The 14,010-nt window shown below is 50.8% G+C and overlaps 14 protein-coding genes across 14 annotated transcripts, besides 2 other annotated features; all 14 read left to right on the forward strand.

The window, feature by feature from the left end:
* Positions 1-14,010: part of a sequence feature (sequence corresponds to BAC RPCI93-13M20) that runs on past both edges of the window.
* On the forward strand, positions 241-645 carry Tb927.7.2820 (histone H2A, putative; the record flags this gene model as incomplete). Its single annotated transcript, XM_840812.1, has 1 exon — positions 241-645. The coding sequence occupies one exon, from the start codon at positions 241-243 to the stop codon at positions 643-645; it is 405 nt and encodes a 134-aa protein (XP_845905.1).
* Positions 241-11,556: a sequence feature (Histone H2 array, number of copies uncertain.).
* On the forward strand, positions 1,151-1,555 carry Tb927.7.2830 (histone H2A, putative; the record flags this gene model as incomplete). The annotated part of the gene is made up of 1 exon (XM_840813.1): positions 1,151-1,555. One exon carries the CDS (start codon positions 1,151-1,153, stop codon positions 1,553-1,555), a length of 405 nt encoding a protein of 134 aa, XP_845906.1.
* Tb927.7.2840 (histone H2A, putative) lies at positions 2,060-2,464 on the forward strand (the record flags this gene model as incomplete). Its single annotated transcript, XM_840814.1, has 1 exon — positions 2,060-2,464. One exon carries the CDS (start codon positions 2,060-2,062, stop codon positions 2,462-2,464), a length of 405 nt encoding a protein of 134 aa, XP_845907.1.
* On the forward strand, positions 2,970-3,374 carry Tb927.7.2850 (histone H2A, putative; the record flags this gene model as incomplete). The annotated part of the gene is made up of 1 exon (XM_840815.1): positions 2,970-3,374. One exon carries the CDS (start codon positions 2,970-2,972, stop codon positions 3,372-3,374), a length of 405 nt encoding a protein of 134 aa, XP_845908.1.
* On the forward strand, positions 3,879-4,283 carry Tb927.7.2860 (histone H2A, putative; the record flags this gene model as incomplete). Its single annotated transcript, XM_840816.1, has 1 exon — positions 3,879-4,283. The coding sequence occupies one exon, from the start codon at positions 3,879-3,881 to the stop codon at positions 4,281-4,283; it is 405 nt and encodes a 134-aa protein (XP_845909.1).
* Positions 4,789-5,193, forward strand: Tb927.7.2870 (histone H2A, putative; the record flags this gene model as incomplete). Its single annotated transcript, XM_840817.1, has 1 exon — positions 4,789-5,193. One exon carries the CDS (start codon positions 4,789-4,791, stop codon positions 5,191-5,193), a length of 405 nt encoding a protein of 134 aa, XP_845910.1.
* Tb927.7.2880 (histone H2A, putative) lies at positions 5,698-6,102 on the forward strand (the record flags this gene model as incomplete). Its single annotated transcript, XM_840818.1, has 1 exon — positions 5,698-6,102. The coding sequence occupies one exon, from the start codon at positions 5,698-5,700 to the stop codon at positions 6,100-6,102; it is 405 nt and encodes a 134-aa protein (XP_845911.1).
* On the forward strand, positions 6,607-7,011 carry Tb927.7.2890 (histone H2A, putative; the record flags this gene model as incomplete). The annotated part of the gene is made up of 1 exon (XM_840819.1): positions 6,607-7,011. One exon carries the CDS (start codon positions 6,607-6,609, stop codon positions 7,009-7,011), a length of 405 nt encoding a protein of 134 aa, XP_845912.1.
* Positions 7,517-7,921, forward strand: Tb927.7.2900 (histone H2A, putative; the record flags this gene model as incomplete). Its single annotated transcript, XM_840820.1, has 1 exon — positions 7,517-7,921. One exon carries the CDS (start codon positions 7,517-7,519, stop codon positions 7,919-7,921), a length of 405 nt encoding a protein of 134 aa, XP_845913.1.
* Tb927.7.2910 (histone H2A, putative) lies at positions 8,426-8,830 on the forward strand (the record flags this gene model as incomplete). The annotated part of the gene is made up of 1 exon (XM_840821.1): positions 8,426-8,830. The coding sequence occupies one exon, from the start codon at positions 8,426-8,428 to the stop codon at positions 8,828-8,830; it is 405 nt and encodes a 134-aa protein (XP_845914.1).
* Tb927.7.2920 (histone H2A, putative) lies at positions 9,335-9,739 on the forward strand (the record flags this gene model as incomplete). Its single annotated transcript, XM_840822.1, has 1 exon — positions 9,335-9,739. The coding sequence occupies one exon, from the start codon at positions 9,335-9,337 to the stop codon at positions 9,737-9,739; it is 405 nt and encodes a 134-aa protein (XP_845915.1).
* Tb927.7.2930 (histone H2A, putative) lies at positions 10,243-10,647 on the forward strand (the record flags this gene model as incomplete). Its single annotated transcript, XM_840823.1, has 1 exon — positions 10,243-10,647. The coding sequence occupies one exon, from the start codon at positions 10,243-10,245 to the stop codon at positions 10,645-10,647; it is 405 nt and encodes a 134-aa protein (XP_845916.1).
* Positions 11,152-11,556, forward strand: Tb927.7.2940 (histone H2A, putative; the record flags this gene model as incomplete). Its single annotated transcript, XM_840824.1, has 1 exon — positions 11,152-11,556. The coding sequence occupies one exon, from the start codon at positions 11,152-11,154 to the stop codon at positions 11,554-11,556; it is 405 nt and encodes a 134-aa protein (XP_845917.1).
* Positions 11,895-13,907, forward strand: Tb927.7.2950 (hypothetical protein, conserved; the record flags this gene model as incomplete). The annotated part of the gene is made up of 1 exon (XM_840825.1): positions 11,895-13,907. The coding sequence occupies one exon, from the start codon at positions 11,895-11,897 to the stop codon at positions 13,905-13,907; it is 2,013 nt and encodes a 670-aa protein (XP_845918.1).

The following is a 14,010-nucleotide window of genomic DNA, read 5'->3' on the forward strand; positions in this document are numbered from 1 at the left end:
GGGAAAATAAATCAGAAATGTACAAATTACTACTCTAGAAAAAAAGAAACAAAAGTAATTACAAAAAAAAATTAAAATTAAGTCAAGATTCCCTTTCTTCATTATCTCTGTTTGCTTTCTTTCTTTCTCCTTAACCTCTCGCTCCTCTCACAATTCTGTACCCCTAGTGTAAAGCAAAATCCAAAGCTACACCTAGTTTTCTATTCATCCAATCTTTCGTGCAATCCGTCGTTTGAAGCAATGGCAACACCCAAGCAGGCAGTGAAGAAGGCATCGAAGGGCGGGAGCAGCCGCTCTGTGAAGGCGGGGTTGATCTTCCCTGTGGGTCGCGTTGGTACGCTGCTGCGCCGCGGACAGTATGCCCGCCGCATCGGTGCTTCTGGCGCTGTGTACATGGCGGCTGTGCTGGAGTACTTGACTGCCGAACTGCTGGAGCTATCCGTGAAGGCTGCTGCCCAACAGACGAAGAAGACGAAGCGCTTGACGCCACGCACAGTAACCCTTGCTGTACGCCACGACGACGACCTTGGTGCGTTGCTGCGCAACGTGACCATGTCCCGCGGAGGTGTGATGCCGAGCCTCAACAAAGCTCTGGCGAAGAAGCAGAAGAGCGGAAAGCACGCGAAGGCGACGCCAAGCGTCTAGATAGAGTAACTCACAGTCGGTCTGGTGAATATCCCGCGACCTGGAAATAGTTAGATGCCTATGCGGATCCCTCACTGCATCCCTTACGGGATTGTTGCGAGTGAGCCCGCAAACTGTTTACTTCACTCCCTTTTTTTTCTTGTTTTTTCTTGATTGTGTGTGTTGTTGGCACTTTTGTCCACAAATCACATTCACCATTTTCTCAATAATTGTTGTGTGGCTCGGTTGTATTTATCGACAATGTGTGCCTCCATTTGTGTGAGGTGGTGCGGACTTGCCGTGTGCACACACAATGTGGTTGTTGTGCATGTGCACGTGTCTGTGCTTCCTTTAGCCACATGAACCTATACGGGTTTCCCCTCTTCATTATCTCTGTTTGCTTTCTTTCTTTCTCCTTAACCTCTCGCTCCTCTCACAATTCTGTACCCCTAGTGTAAAGCAAAATCCAAAGCTACACCTAGTTTTCTATTCATCCAATCTTTCGTGCAATCCGTCGTTTGAAGCAATGGCAACACCCAAACAGGCAGTGAAGAAGGCATCGAAGGGCGGGAGCAGCCGCTCTGTGAAGGCGGGGTTGATCTTCCCTGTGGGTCGCGTTGGTACGCTGCTGCGCCGCGGACAGTATGCCCGCCGCATCGGTGCTTCTGGCGCTGTGTACATGGCGGCTGTGCTGGAGTACTTGACTGCCGAACTGCTGGAGCTATCCGTGAAGGCTGCTGCCCAACAGACGAAGAAGACGAAGCGCTTGACGCCACGCACAGTAACCCTTGCTGTACGCCACGACGACGACCTTGGTGCGTTGCTGCGCAACGTGACCATGTCCCGCGGAGGTGTGATGCCGAGCCTCAACAAAGCTCTGGCGAAGAAGCAGAAGAGCGGAAAGCACGCGAAGGCGACGCCAAGCGTCTAGATAGAGTAACTCACAGTCGGTCTGGTGAATATCCCGCGACCTGGAAATAGTTAGATGCCTATGCGGATCCCTCACTGCATCCCTTACGGGATTGTTGCGAGTGAGCCCGCAAACTGTTTACTTCACTCCCTTTTTTTCTTGTTTTTTCTTGATTGTGTGTGTTGTTGGCACTTTTGTCCACAAATCACATTCACCATTTTCTCAATAATTGTTGTGTGGCTCGGTTGTATTTATCGACAATGTGTGCCTCCATTTGTGTGAGGTGGTGCGGACTTGCCGTGTGCACACACAATGTGGTTGTTGTGCATGTGCACGTGTCTGTGCTTCCTTTAGCCACATGAACCTATACGGGTTTCCCCTCTTCATTATCTCTGTTTGCTTTCTTTCTTTCTCCTTAACCTCTCGCTCCTCTCACAATTCTGTACCCCTAGTGTAAAGCAAAATCCAAAGCTACACCTAGTTTTCTATTCATCCAATCTTTCGTGCAATCCGTCGTTTGAAGCAATGGCAACACCCAAACAGGCAGTGAAGAAGGCATCGAAGGGCGGGAGCAGCCGCTCTGTGAAGGCGGGGTTGATCTTCCCTGTGGGTCGCGTTGGTACGCTGCTGCGCCGCGGACAGTATGCCCGCCGCATCGGTGCTTCTGGCGCTGTGTACATGGCGGCTGTGCTGGAGTACTTGACTGCCGAACTGCTGGAGCTATCCGTGAAGGCTGCTGCCCAACAGACGAAGAAGACGAAGCGCTTGACGCCACGCACAGTAACCCTTGCTGTACGCCACGACGACGACCTTGGTGCGTTGCTGCGCAACGTGACCATGTCCCGCGGAGGTGTGATGCCGAGCCTCAACAAAGCTCTGGCGAAGAAGCAGAAGAGCGGAAAGCACGCGAAGGCGACGCCAAGCGTCTAGATAGAGTAACTCACAGTCGGTCTGGTGAATATCCCGCGACCTGGAAATAGTTAGATGCCTATGCGGATCCCTCACTGCATCCCTTACGGGATTGTTGCGAGTGAGCCCGCAAACTGTTTACTTCACTCCCTTTTTTTTCTTGTTTTTTCTTGATTGTATGTGTTGTTGGCACTTTTGTCCACAAATCACATTCACCATTTTCTCAATAATTGTTGTGTGGCTCGGTTGTATTTATCGACAATGTGTGCCTCCATTTGTGTGAGGTGGTGCGGACTTGCCGTGTGCACACACAATGTGGTTGTTGTGCATGTGCACGTATCTGTGCTTCCTTTAGCCACATGAACCTATACGGGTTTCCCCTCTTCATTATCTCTGTTTGCTTTCTTTCTTTCTCCTTAACCTCTCGCTCCTCTCACAATTCTGTACCCCTAGTGTAAAGCAAAATCCAAAGCTACACCTAGTTTTCTATTCATCCAATCTTTCGTGCAATCCGTCGTTTGAAGCAATGGCAACACCCAAACAGGCAGTGAAGAAGGCATCGAAGGGCGGGAGCAGCCGCTCTGTGAAGGCGGGGTTGATCTTCCCTGTGGGTCGCGTTGGTACGCTGCTGCGCCGCGGACAGTATGCCCGCCGCATCGGTGCTTCTGGCGCTGTGTACATGGCGGCTGTGCTGGAGTACTTGACTGCCGAACTGCTGGAGCTATCCGTGAAGGCTGCTGCCCAACAGACGAAGAAGACGAAGCGCTTGACGCCACGCACAGTAACCCTTGCTGTACGCCACGACGACGACCTTGGTGCGTTGCTGCGCAACGTGACCATGTCCCGCGGAGGTGTGATGCCGAGCCTCAACAAAGCTCTGGCGAAGAAGCAGAAGAGCGGAAAGCACGCGAAGGCGACGCCAAGCGTCTAGATAGAGTAACTCACAGTCGGTCTGGTGAATATCCCGCGACCTGGAAATAGTTAGATGCCTATGCGGATCCCTCACTGCATCCCTTACGGGATTGTTGCGAGTGAGCCCGCAAACTGTTTACTTCACTCCCTTTTTTTTTGTTTTTTTCTTGATTGTGTGTGTTGTTGGCACTTTTGTCCACAAATCACATTCACCATTTTCTCAATAATTGTTGTGTGGCTCGGTTGTATTTATCGACAATGTGTGCCTCCATTTGTGTGAGGTGGTGCGGACTTGCCGTGTGCACACACAATGTGGTTGTTGTGCATGTGCACGTGTCTGTGCTTCCTTTAGCCACATGAACCTATACGGGTTTCCCCTCTTCATTATCTCTGTTTGCTTTCTTTCTTTCTCCTTAACCTCTCGCTCCTCTCACAATTCTGTACCCCTAGTGTAAAGCAAAATCCAAAGCTACACCTAGTTTTCTATTCATCCAATCTTTCGTGCAATCCGTCGTTTGAAGCAATGGCAACACCCAAACAGGCAGTGAAGAAGGCGTCGAAGGGCGGGAGCAGCCGCTCTGTGAAGGCGGGGTTGATCTTCCCTGTGGGTCGCGTTGGTACGCTGCTGCGCCGCGGACAGTATGCCCGCCGCATCGGTGCTTCTGGCGCTGTGTACATGGCGGCTGTGCTGGAGTACTTGACTGCCGAACTGCTGGAGCTATCCGTGAAGGCTGCTGCCCAACAGACGAAGAAGACGAAGCGCTTGACGCCACGCACAGTAACCCTTGCTGTACGCCACGACGACGACCTTGGTGCGTTGCTGCGCAACGTGACCATGTCCCGCGGAGGTGTGATGCCGAGCCTCAACAAAGCTCTGGCGAAGAAGCAGAAGAGCGGAAAGCACGCGAAGGCGACGCCAAGCGTCTAGATAGAGTAACTCACAGTCGGTCTGGTGAATATCCCGCGACCTGGAAATAGTTAGATGCCTATGCGGATCCCTCACTGCATCCCTTACGGGATTGTTGCGAGTGAGCCCGCAAACTGTTTACTTCACTCCCTTTTTTTTCTTGTTTTTTCTTGATTGTATGTGTTGTTGGCACTTTTGTCCACAAATCACATTCACCATTTTCTCAATAATTGTTGTGTGGCTCGGTTGTATTTATCGACAATGTGTGCCTCCATTTGTGTGAGGTGGTGCGGACTTGCCGTGTGCACACACAATGTGGTTGTTGTGCATGTGCACGTATCTGTGCTTCCTTTAGCCACATGAACCTATACGGGTTTCCCCTCTTCATTATCTCTGTTTGCTTTCTTTCTTTCTCCTTAACCTCTCGCTCCTCTCACAATTCTGTACCCCTAGTGTAAAGCAAAATCCAAAGCTACACCTAGTTTTCTATTCATCCAATCTTTCGTGCAATCCGTCGTTTGAAGCAATGGCAACACCCAAACAGGCAGTGAAGAAGGCGTCGAAGGGCGGGAGCAGCCGCTCTGTGAAGGCGGGGTTGATCTTCCCTGTGGGTCGCGTTGGTACGCTGCTGCGCCGCGGACAGTATGCCCGCCGCATCGGTGCTTCTGGCGCTGTGTACATGGCGGCTGTGCTGGAGTACTTGACTGCCGAACTGCTGGAGCTATCCGTGAAGGCTGCTGCCCAACAGACGAAGAAGACGAAGCGCTTGACGCCACGCACAGTAACCCTTGCTGTACGCCACGACGACGACCTTGGTGCGTTGCTGCGCAACGTGACCATGTCCCGCGGAGGTGTGATGCCGAGCCTCAACAAAGCTCTGGCGAAGAAGCAGAAGAGCGGAAAGCACGCGAAGGCGACGCCAAGCGTCTAGATAGAGTAACTCACAGTCGGTCTGGTGAATATCCCGCGACCTGGAAATAGTTAGATGCCTATGCGGATCCCTCACTGCATCCCTTACGGGATTGTTGCGAGTGAGCCCGCAAACTGTTTACTTCACTCCCTTTTTTTCTTGTTTTTTCTTGATTGTGTGTGTTGTTGGCACTTTTGTCCACAAATCACATTCACCATTTTCTCAATAATTGTTGTGTGGCTCGGTTGTATTTATCGACAATGTGTGCCTCCATTTGTGTGAGGTGGTGCGGACTTGCCGTGTGCACACACAATGTGGTTGTTGTGCATGTGCACGTGTCTGTGCTTCCTTTAGCCACATGAACCTATACGGGTTTCCCCTCTTCATTATCTCTGTTTGCTTTCTTTCTTTCTCCTTAACCTCTCGCTCCTCTCACAATTCTGTACCCCTAGTGTAAAGCAAAATCCAAAGCTACACCTAGTTTTCTATTCATCCAATCTTTCGTGCAATCCGTCGTTTGAAGCAATGGCAACACCCAAACAGGCAGTGAAGAAGGCATCGAAGGGCGGGAGCAGCCGCTCTGTGAAGGCGGGGTTGATCTTCCCTGTGGGTCGCGTTGGTACGCTGCTGCGCCGCGGACAGTATGCCCGCCGCATCGGTGCTTCTGGCGCTGTGTACATGGCGGCTGTGCTGGAGTACTTGACTGCCGAACTGCTGGAGCTATCCGTGAAGGCTGCTGCCCAACAGACGAAGAAGACGAAGCGCTTGACGCCACGCACAGTAACCCTTGCTGTACGCCACGACGACGACCTTGGTGCGTTGCTGCGCAACGTGACCATGTCCCGCGGAGGTGTGATGCCGAGCCTCAACAAAGCTCTGGCGAAGAAGCAGAAGAGCGGAAAGCACGCGAAGGCGACGCCAAGCGTCTAGATAGAGTAACTCACAGTCGGTCTGGTGAATATCCCGCGACCTGGAAATAGTTAGATGCCTATGCGGATCCCTCACTGCATCCCTTACGGGATTGTTGCGAGTGAGCCCGCAAACTGTTTACTTCACTCCCTTTTTTTCTTGTTTTTTCTTGATTGTATGTGTTGTTGGCACTTTTGTCCACAAATCACATTCACCATTTTCTCAATAATTGTTGTGTGGCTCGGTTGTATTTATCGACAATGTGTGCCTCCATTTGTGTGAGGTGGTGCGGACTTGCCGTGTGCACACACAATGTGGTTGTTGTGCATGTGCACGTGTCTGTGCTTCCTTTAGCCACATGAACCTATACGGGTYTCCCCTCTTCATTATCTCTGTTTGCTTTCTTTCTTTCTCCTTAACCTCTCGCTCCTCTCACAATTCTGTACCCCTAGTGTAAAGCAAAATCCAAAGCTACACCTAGTTTTCTATTCATCCAATCTTTCGTGCAATCCGTCGTTTGAAGCAATGGCAACACCCAAACAGGCAGTGAAGAAGGCATCGAAGGGCGGGAGCAGCCGCTCTGTGAAGGCGGGGTTGATCTTCCCTGTGGGTCGCGTTGGTACGCTGCTGCGCCGCGGACAGTATGCCCGCCGCATCGGTGCTTCTGGCGCTGTGTACATGGCGGCTGTGCTGGAGTACTTGACTGCCGAACTGCTGGAGCTATCCGTGAAGGCTGCTGCCCAACAGACGAAGAAGACGAAGCGCTTGACGCCACGCACAGTAACCCTTGCTGTACGCCACGACGACGACCTTGGTGCGTTGCTGCGCAACGTGACCATGTCCCGCGGAGGTGTGATGCCGAGCCTCAACAAAGCTCTGGCGAAGAAGCAGAAGAGCGGAAAGCACGCGAAGGCGACGCCAAGCGTCTAGATAGAGTAACTCACAGTCGGTCTGGTGAATATCCCGCGACCTGGAAATAGTTAGATGCCTATGCGGATCCCTCACTGCATCCCTTACGGGATTGTTGCGAGTGAGCCCGCAAACTGTTTACTTCACTCCCTTTTTTTTCTTGTTTTTTCTTGATTGTATGTGTTGTTGGCACTTTTGTCCACAAATCACATTCACCATTTTCTCAATAATTGTTGTGTGGCTCGGTTGTATTTATCGACAATGTGTGCCTCCATTTGTGTGAGGTGGTGCGGACTTGCCGTGTGCACACACAATGTGGTTGTTGTGCATGTGCACGTATCTGTGCTTCCTTTAGCCACATGAACCTATACGGGTTTCCCCTCTTCATTATCTCTGTTTGCTTTCTTTCTTTCTCCTTAACCTCTCGCTCCTCTCACAATTCTGTACCCCTAGTGTAAAGCAAAATCCAAAGCTACACCTAGTTTTCTATTCATCCAATCTTTCGTGCAATCCGTCGTTTGAAGCAATGGCAACACCCAAACAGGCAGTGAAGAAGGCATCGAAGGGCGGGAGCAGCCGCTCTGTGAAGGCGGGGTTGATCTTCCCTGTGGGTCGCGTTGGTACGCTGCTGCGCCGCGGACAGTATGCCCGCCGCATCGGTGCTTCTGGCGCTGTGTACATGGCGGCTGTGCTGGAGTACTTGACTGCCGAACTGCTGGAGCTATCCGTGAAGGCTGCTGCCCAACAGACGAAGAAGACGAAGCGCTTGACGCCACGCACAGTAACCCTTGCTGTACGCCACGACGACGACCTTGGTGCGTTGCTGCGCAACGTGACCATGTCCCGCGGAGGTGTGATGCCGAGCCTCAACAAAGCTCTGGCGAAGAAGCAGAAGAGCGGAAAGCACGCGAAGGCGACGCCAAGCGTCTAGATAGAGTAACTCACAGTCGGTCTGGTGAATATCCCGCGACCTGGAAATAGTTAGATGCCTATGCGGATCCCTCACTGCATCCCTTACGGGATTGTTGCGAGTGAGCCCGCAAACTGTTTACTTCACTCCCTTTTTTTCTTGTTTTTTCTTGATTGTGTGTGTTGTTGGCACTTTTGTCCACAAATCACATTCACCATTTTCTCAATAATTGTTGTGTGGCTCGGTTGTATTTATCGACAATGTGTGCCTCCATTTGTGTGAGGTGGTGCGGACTTGCCGTGTGCACACACAATGTGGTTGTTGTGCATGTGCACGTATCTGTGCTTCCTTTAGCCACATGAACCTATACGGGTTTCCCCTCTTCATTATCTCTGTTTGCTTTCTTTCTTTCTCCTTAACCTCTCGCTCCTCTCACAATTCTGTACCCCTAGTGTAAAGCAAAATCCAAAGCTACACCTAGTTTTCTATTCATCCAATCTTTCGTGCAATCCGTCGTTTGAAGCAATGGCAACACCCAAACAGGCAGTGAAGAAGGCATCGAAGGGCGGGAGCAGCCGCTCTGTGAAGGCGGGGTTGATCTTCCCTGTGGGTCGCGTTGGTACGCTGCTGCGCCGCGGACAGTATGCCCGCCGCATCGGTGCTTCTGGCGCTGTGTACATGGCGGCTGTGCTGGAGTACTTGACTGCCGAACTGCTGGAGCTATCCGTGAAGGCTGCTGCCCAACAGACGAAGAAGACGAAGCGCTTGACGCCACGCACAGTAACCCTTGCTGTACGCCACGACGACGACCTTGGTGCGTTGCTGCGCAACGTGACCATGTCCCGCGGAGGTGTGATGCCGAGCCTCAACAAAGCTCTGGCGAAGAAGCAGAAGAGCGGAAAGCACGCGAAGGCGACGCCAAGCGTCTAGATAGAGTAACTCACAGTCGGTCTGGTGAATATCCCGCGACCTGGAAATAGTTAGATGCCTATGCGGATCCCTCACTGCATCCCTTACGGGATTGTTGCGAGTGAGCCCGCAAACTGTTTACTTCACTCCCTTTTTTTCTTGTTTTTTCTTGATTGTATGTGTTGTTGGCACTTTTGTCCACAAATCACATTCACCATTTTCTCAATAATTGTTGTGTGGCTCGGTTGTATTTATCGACAATGTGTGCCTCCATTTGTGTGAGGTGGTGCGGACTTGCCGTGTGCACACACAATGTGGTTGTTGTGCATGTGCACGTATCTGTGCTTCCTTTAGCCACATGAACCTATACGGGTTTCCCCTCTTCATTATCTCTGTTTGCTTTCTTTCTTTCTCCTTAACCTCTCGCTCCTCTCACAATTCTGTACCCCTAGTGTAAAGCAAAATCCAAAGCTACACCTAGTTTTCTATTCATCCAATCTTTCGTGCAATCCGTCGTTTGAAGCAATGGCAACACCCAAACAGGCAGTGAAGAAGGCATCGAAGGGCGGGAGCAGCCGCTCTGTGAAGGCGGGGTTGATCTTCCCTGTGGGTCGCGTTGGTACGCTGCTGCGCCGCGGACAGTATGCCCGCCGCATCGGTGCTTCTGGCGCTGTGTACATGGCGGCTGTGCTGGAGTACTTGACTGCCGAACTGCTGGAGCTATCCGTGAAGGCTGCTGCCCAACAGACGAAGAAGACGAAGCGCTTGACGCCACGCACAGTAACCCTTGCTGTACGCCACGACGACGACCTTGGTGCGTTGCTGCGCAACGTGACCATGTCCCGCGGAGGTGTGATGCCGAGCCTCAACAAAGCTCTGGCGAAGAAGCAGAAGAGCGGAAAGCACGCGAAGGCGACGCCAAGCGTCTAGATAGAGTAACTCACAGTCGGTCTGGTGAATATCCCGCGACCTGGAAATAGTTAGATGCCTATGCGGATCCCTCACTGCATCCCTTACGGGATTGTTGCGAGTGAGCCCGCAAACTGTTTACTTCACTCCCTTTTTTTTGTTTTTTTCTTGATTGTATGTGTTGTTGGCACTTTTGTCCACAAATCACATTCACCATTTTCTCAATAATTGTTGTGTGGCTCGGTTGTATTTATCGACAATGTGTGCCTCCATTTGTGTGAGGTGGTGCGGACTTGCCGTGTGCACACACAATGTGGTTGTTGTGCATGTGCACGTGTCTGTGCTTCCTTTAGCCACATGAACCTATACGGGTTTCCCCTCTTCATTATCTCTGTTTGCTTTCTTTCTTTCCCCTTAACCTCTCGCTCCTCTCACAATTCTGTACCCCTAGTGTAAAGCAAAATCCAAAGCTACACCTAGTTTTCTATTCATCCAATCTTTCGTGCAATCCGTCGTTTGAAGCAATGGCAACACCCAAACAGGCAGTGAAGAAGGCATCGAAGGGCGGGAGCAGCCGCTCTGTGAAGGCGGGGTTGATCTTCCCTGTGGGTCGCGTTGGTACGCTGCTGCGCCGCGGACAGTATGCCCGCCGCATCGGTGCTTCTGGCGCTGTGTACATGGCGGCTGTGCTGGAGTACTTGACTGCCGAACTGCTGGAGCTATCCGTGAAGGCTGCTGCCCAACAGACGAAGAAGACGAAGCGCTTGACGCCACGCACAGTAACCCTTGCTGTACGCCACGACGACGACCTTGGTGCGTTGCTGCGCAACGTGACCATGTCCCGCGGAGGTGTGATGCCGAGCCTCAACAAAGCTCTGGCGAAGAAGCAGAAGAGCGGAAAGCACGCGAAGGCGACGCCAAGCGTCTAGATAGAGTAACTCACAGTCGGTCTGGTGAATATCCCGCGACCTGGAAATAGTTAGATGCCTATGCGGATCCCTCACTGCATCCCTTACGGGATTGTTGCGAGTGAGCCCGCAAACTGTTTACTTCACTCCCTTTTTTTTTGTTTTTTTCTTGATTGTATGTGTTGTTGGCACTTTTGTCCACAAATCACATTCACCATTTTCTCAATAATTGTTGTGTGGCTCGGTTGTATTTATCGACAATGTGTGCCTCCATTTGTGTGAGGTGGTGCGGACTTGCCGTGTGCACACACAATGTGGTTGTTGTGCATGTGCACGTGTCTGTGCTTCCTTTAGCCACATGAACCTATACGGGTTTCCCCTCTTCATTATCTCTGTTTGCTTTCTTTCTTTCTCCTTAACCTCTCGCTCCTCTCACAATTCTGTACCCCTAGTGTAAAGCAAAATCCAAAGCTACACCTAGTTTTCTATTCATCCAATCTTTCGTGCAATCCGTCGTTTGAAGCAATGGCAACACCCAAACAGGCAGTGAAGAAGGCGTCGAAGGGCGGGAGCAGCCGCTCTGTGAAGGCGGGGTTGATCTTCCCTGTGGGTCGCGTTGGTACGCTGCTGCGCCGCGGACAGTATGCCCGCCGCATCGGTGCTTCTGGCGCTGTGTACATGGCGGCTGTGCTGGAGTACTTGACTGCCGAACTGCTGGAGCTATCCGTGAAGGCTGCTGCCCAACAGACGAAGAAGACGAAGCGCTTGACGCCACGCACAGTAACCCTTGCTGTACGCCACGACGACGACCTTGGTGCGTTGCTGCGCAACGTGACCATGTCCCGCGGAGGTGTGATGCCGAGCCTCAACAAAGCTCTGGCGAAGAAGCAGAAGAGCGGAAAGCACGCGAAGGCGACGCCAAGCGTCTAGATAGAGTAACTCACAGTCGGTCTGGTGAATATCCCGCGACCTGGAAATAGTTAGATGCCTATGCGGATCCCTCACTGCATCCCTTACGGGATTGTTGCGAGTGAGCCCGCAAACTGTTTACTTCACTCCCTTTTTTTTCTTGTTTTTTCTTGATTGTGTGTGTTGTTGGCACTTTTGTCCACAAATCACATTCACCATTTTCTCAATAATTGTTGTGTGGCTCGGTTGTATTTATCGACAATGTGTGCCTCCATTTGTGTGAGGTGGTGCGGACTTGCCGTGTGCGGACAAATATATTTTTTATTAGCTTTTCCTTTTTTTCTTTTTTTTTTTAGGTCATGTTTACATCTTTTTTAATAGTTTTAAATTTTTTTAGCAATTTTTCAATGTTGTTATATAATGCTTTTCAATATTTTGGTGCCTTATCATTTCACAATGAAATATTATTAATATTTGTTTTAGTTTTTTTTTCTGCTGCTGGCGTCGTGCTTTCCGAAGTCTGTAGAGTTGTAAATTTTTATTTTTCGAGTGGTGGCTCTGTTTTTGTGGAACGCCGTATATCTGTTTATTTGTCTACACATGTTGTGATAGCTGTCTGTGATCGTAATGCTTTGTTACAGAATGCTATATTTTATTATATGTACGAGAAGTTCCTTGTGTCACCTGTTGGCTCATCGTGTTGGCGTAACATGTCGTCTGTTATCTTGCTAATTGATCCGATGCGTAGTGCGTATGAGGAGAGTTATGATTCTCCTTTTCGTGTGGATGATGATGATTCTGATGACGCTGGGCGGTGGGAAAGTGTGAACTGGAGGTGTCAAAAGCAACTTCGCCGTTTTTTTATTATTAGGGTCCCCACGGATGGATGTTGGTTGCCTGTGGGAAATGATGGTGTGGAGCTGACGTATGAGAGGAAACGGGAGACAGTGGATGGCTCTGAGGGTGTTGTTCGGACTATTGTGTTACGGGCGAAAGGTGCCACAGATGCGGCAACTAGGATTGACAAATTTGTTGAAACCGCCTTAGATTATTACATAATGAATTTGCCTGATGTAATGAACGAAGGAAAAGTATTTCTTGAGCTTCAGGCACCTTCTTCGTGTCGTGACGAGGGCGGCCTGTTATTCAAACGGTACCCCCTTGGTTGTGGAAAAACGTTTGATACTCTTTTTTTTCCTGAGAAATCACGCGTCCTTAAGTTGCTTGACGACTTCATGGGGAAAGGGGGAAGATTTTCGACAGAGGGTTTTCCTCAGAAGTTGGGGTTTCTACTCTATGGACCGCCTGGTACTGGCAAAACGTCGTTTGTGGGAGCCCTTGCCGAGTATACGCGTCGTCATGTTATATCTATTCATCTTCCCTTCTTGAAGTCGAATCACTCGCTCTATGACGTTTTCTTAAATCCCACGTTTCGTTGCATCGGCGAGTCTGACCCTACTTCTTTGGCTGTCGAGGATGTCATTTTCCTCCTTGATGACGTGGATGCCTCTTCCCCACTTGTGCGTGCTCGTGTGCGTTCTGGACGGACCATTTGTAGGCGGCACCACGCCACGTTGGTATCGGACGGTTCTGTTGCTGATGACTTTGTGGGTGTTGAATCGCCGGTTCTCGATTCCGAGGTGGATGAGGAGGAGGGTGAGCATGGTGGGTTAGCCCCTGAACCGGAAAACCCAGTGGATCTTGTAAACCAGTTGTTGAAAGCTACGTTCGGAAAACGATATACAGGAAAAGTAGGGACAACGAGGGGCGGCGCCGAGAATGAAACATCACTGTTAAAGTGGCTTCGGCCATCGGATGAGCTCAACTTATCCGGTTTGTTGAACGTACTGGACGGCGCCGTGGACACACCAGGGCGTATCGTCGTGATGATCACAAATTTCCCAGAAAGACTTGACCCTGCGCTGGTGCGACCAGGCCGGTTCGGCACGAAGTTGCGTATGGATTACTTGCAACTGCCAGCTCTTTTGGATATGCTCGGTCTACACTTTGGCGCTGTGCTCCGTGAGAGCGGCGAAAGCGGGACAGATGAGAGTAGTGATGGTAATGATAACGCCGGCGGGGGAGTCAGCCAGCCACTTCGTGCAATTCGAACGTTTGAGAGAGGGGAGGCAGACAGCGTAAACACCTCAGCACCCCCAAAGCTCAGTGCTTACGATGTGGCGCGCGTGCGTGATGTTGTTGCAGCGCTCAACGACAGTCGAAAGGGTCGGGAAGGCGAAGACGTTTCAGGTCTCATGATATCTCCTGCCGAGGTGGAATCAATGTGCGCGGTTTCAACGACACTTGATGAGTTTCTTTTGCGCTTCTCGAGTCGGTTTGGTGCGCCACAGGCTTCTGCCAACGTGCAGTGAGGGTGACAGGTTTGGAGGCTTGTCAATGAAATTTGTCGTTAAGGTCTTGAAACTGACAGAATGTGGAAGAGAATCGAGATGAATATGTGGACCTTTTCTTTTT

This window comes from Trypanosoma brucei, chromosome 7 (genome assembly GCF_000002445.2).
Source record: "Trypanosoma brucei brucei TREU927 chromosome 7, complete sequence".
NCBI classification, from domain to species: Eukaryota; Euglenozoa; class Kinetoplastea; order Trypanosomatida; family Trypanosomatidae; genus Trypanosoma; species Trypanosoma brucei.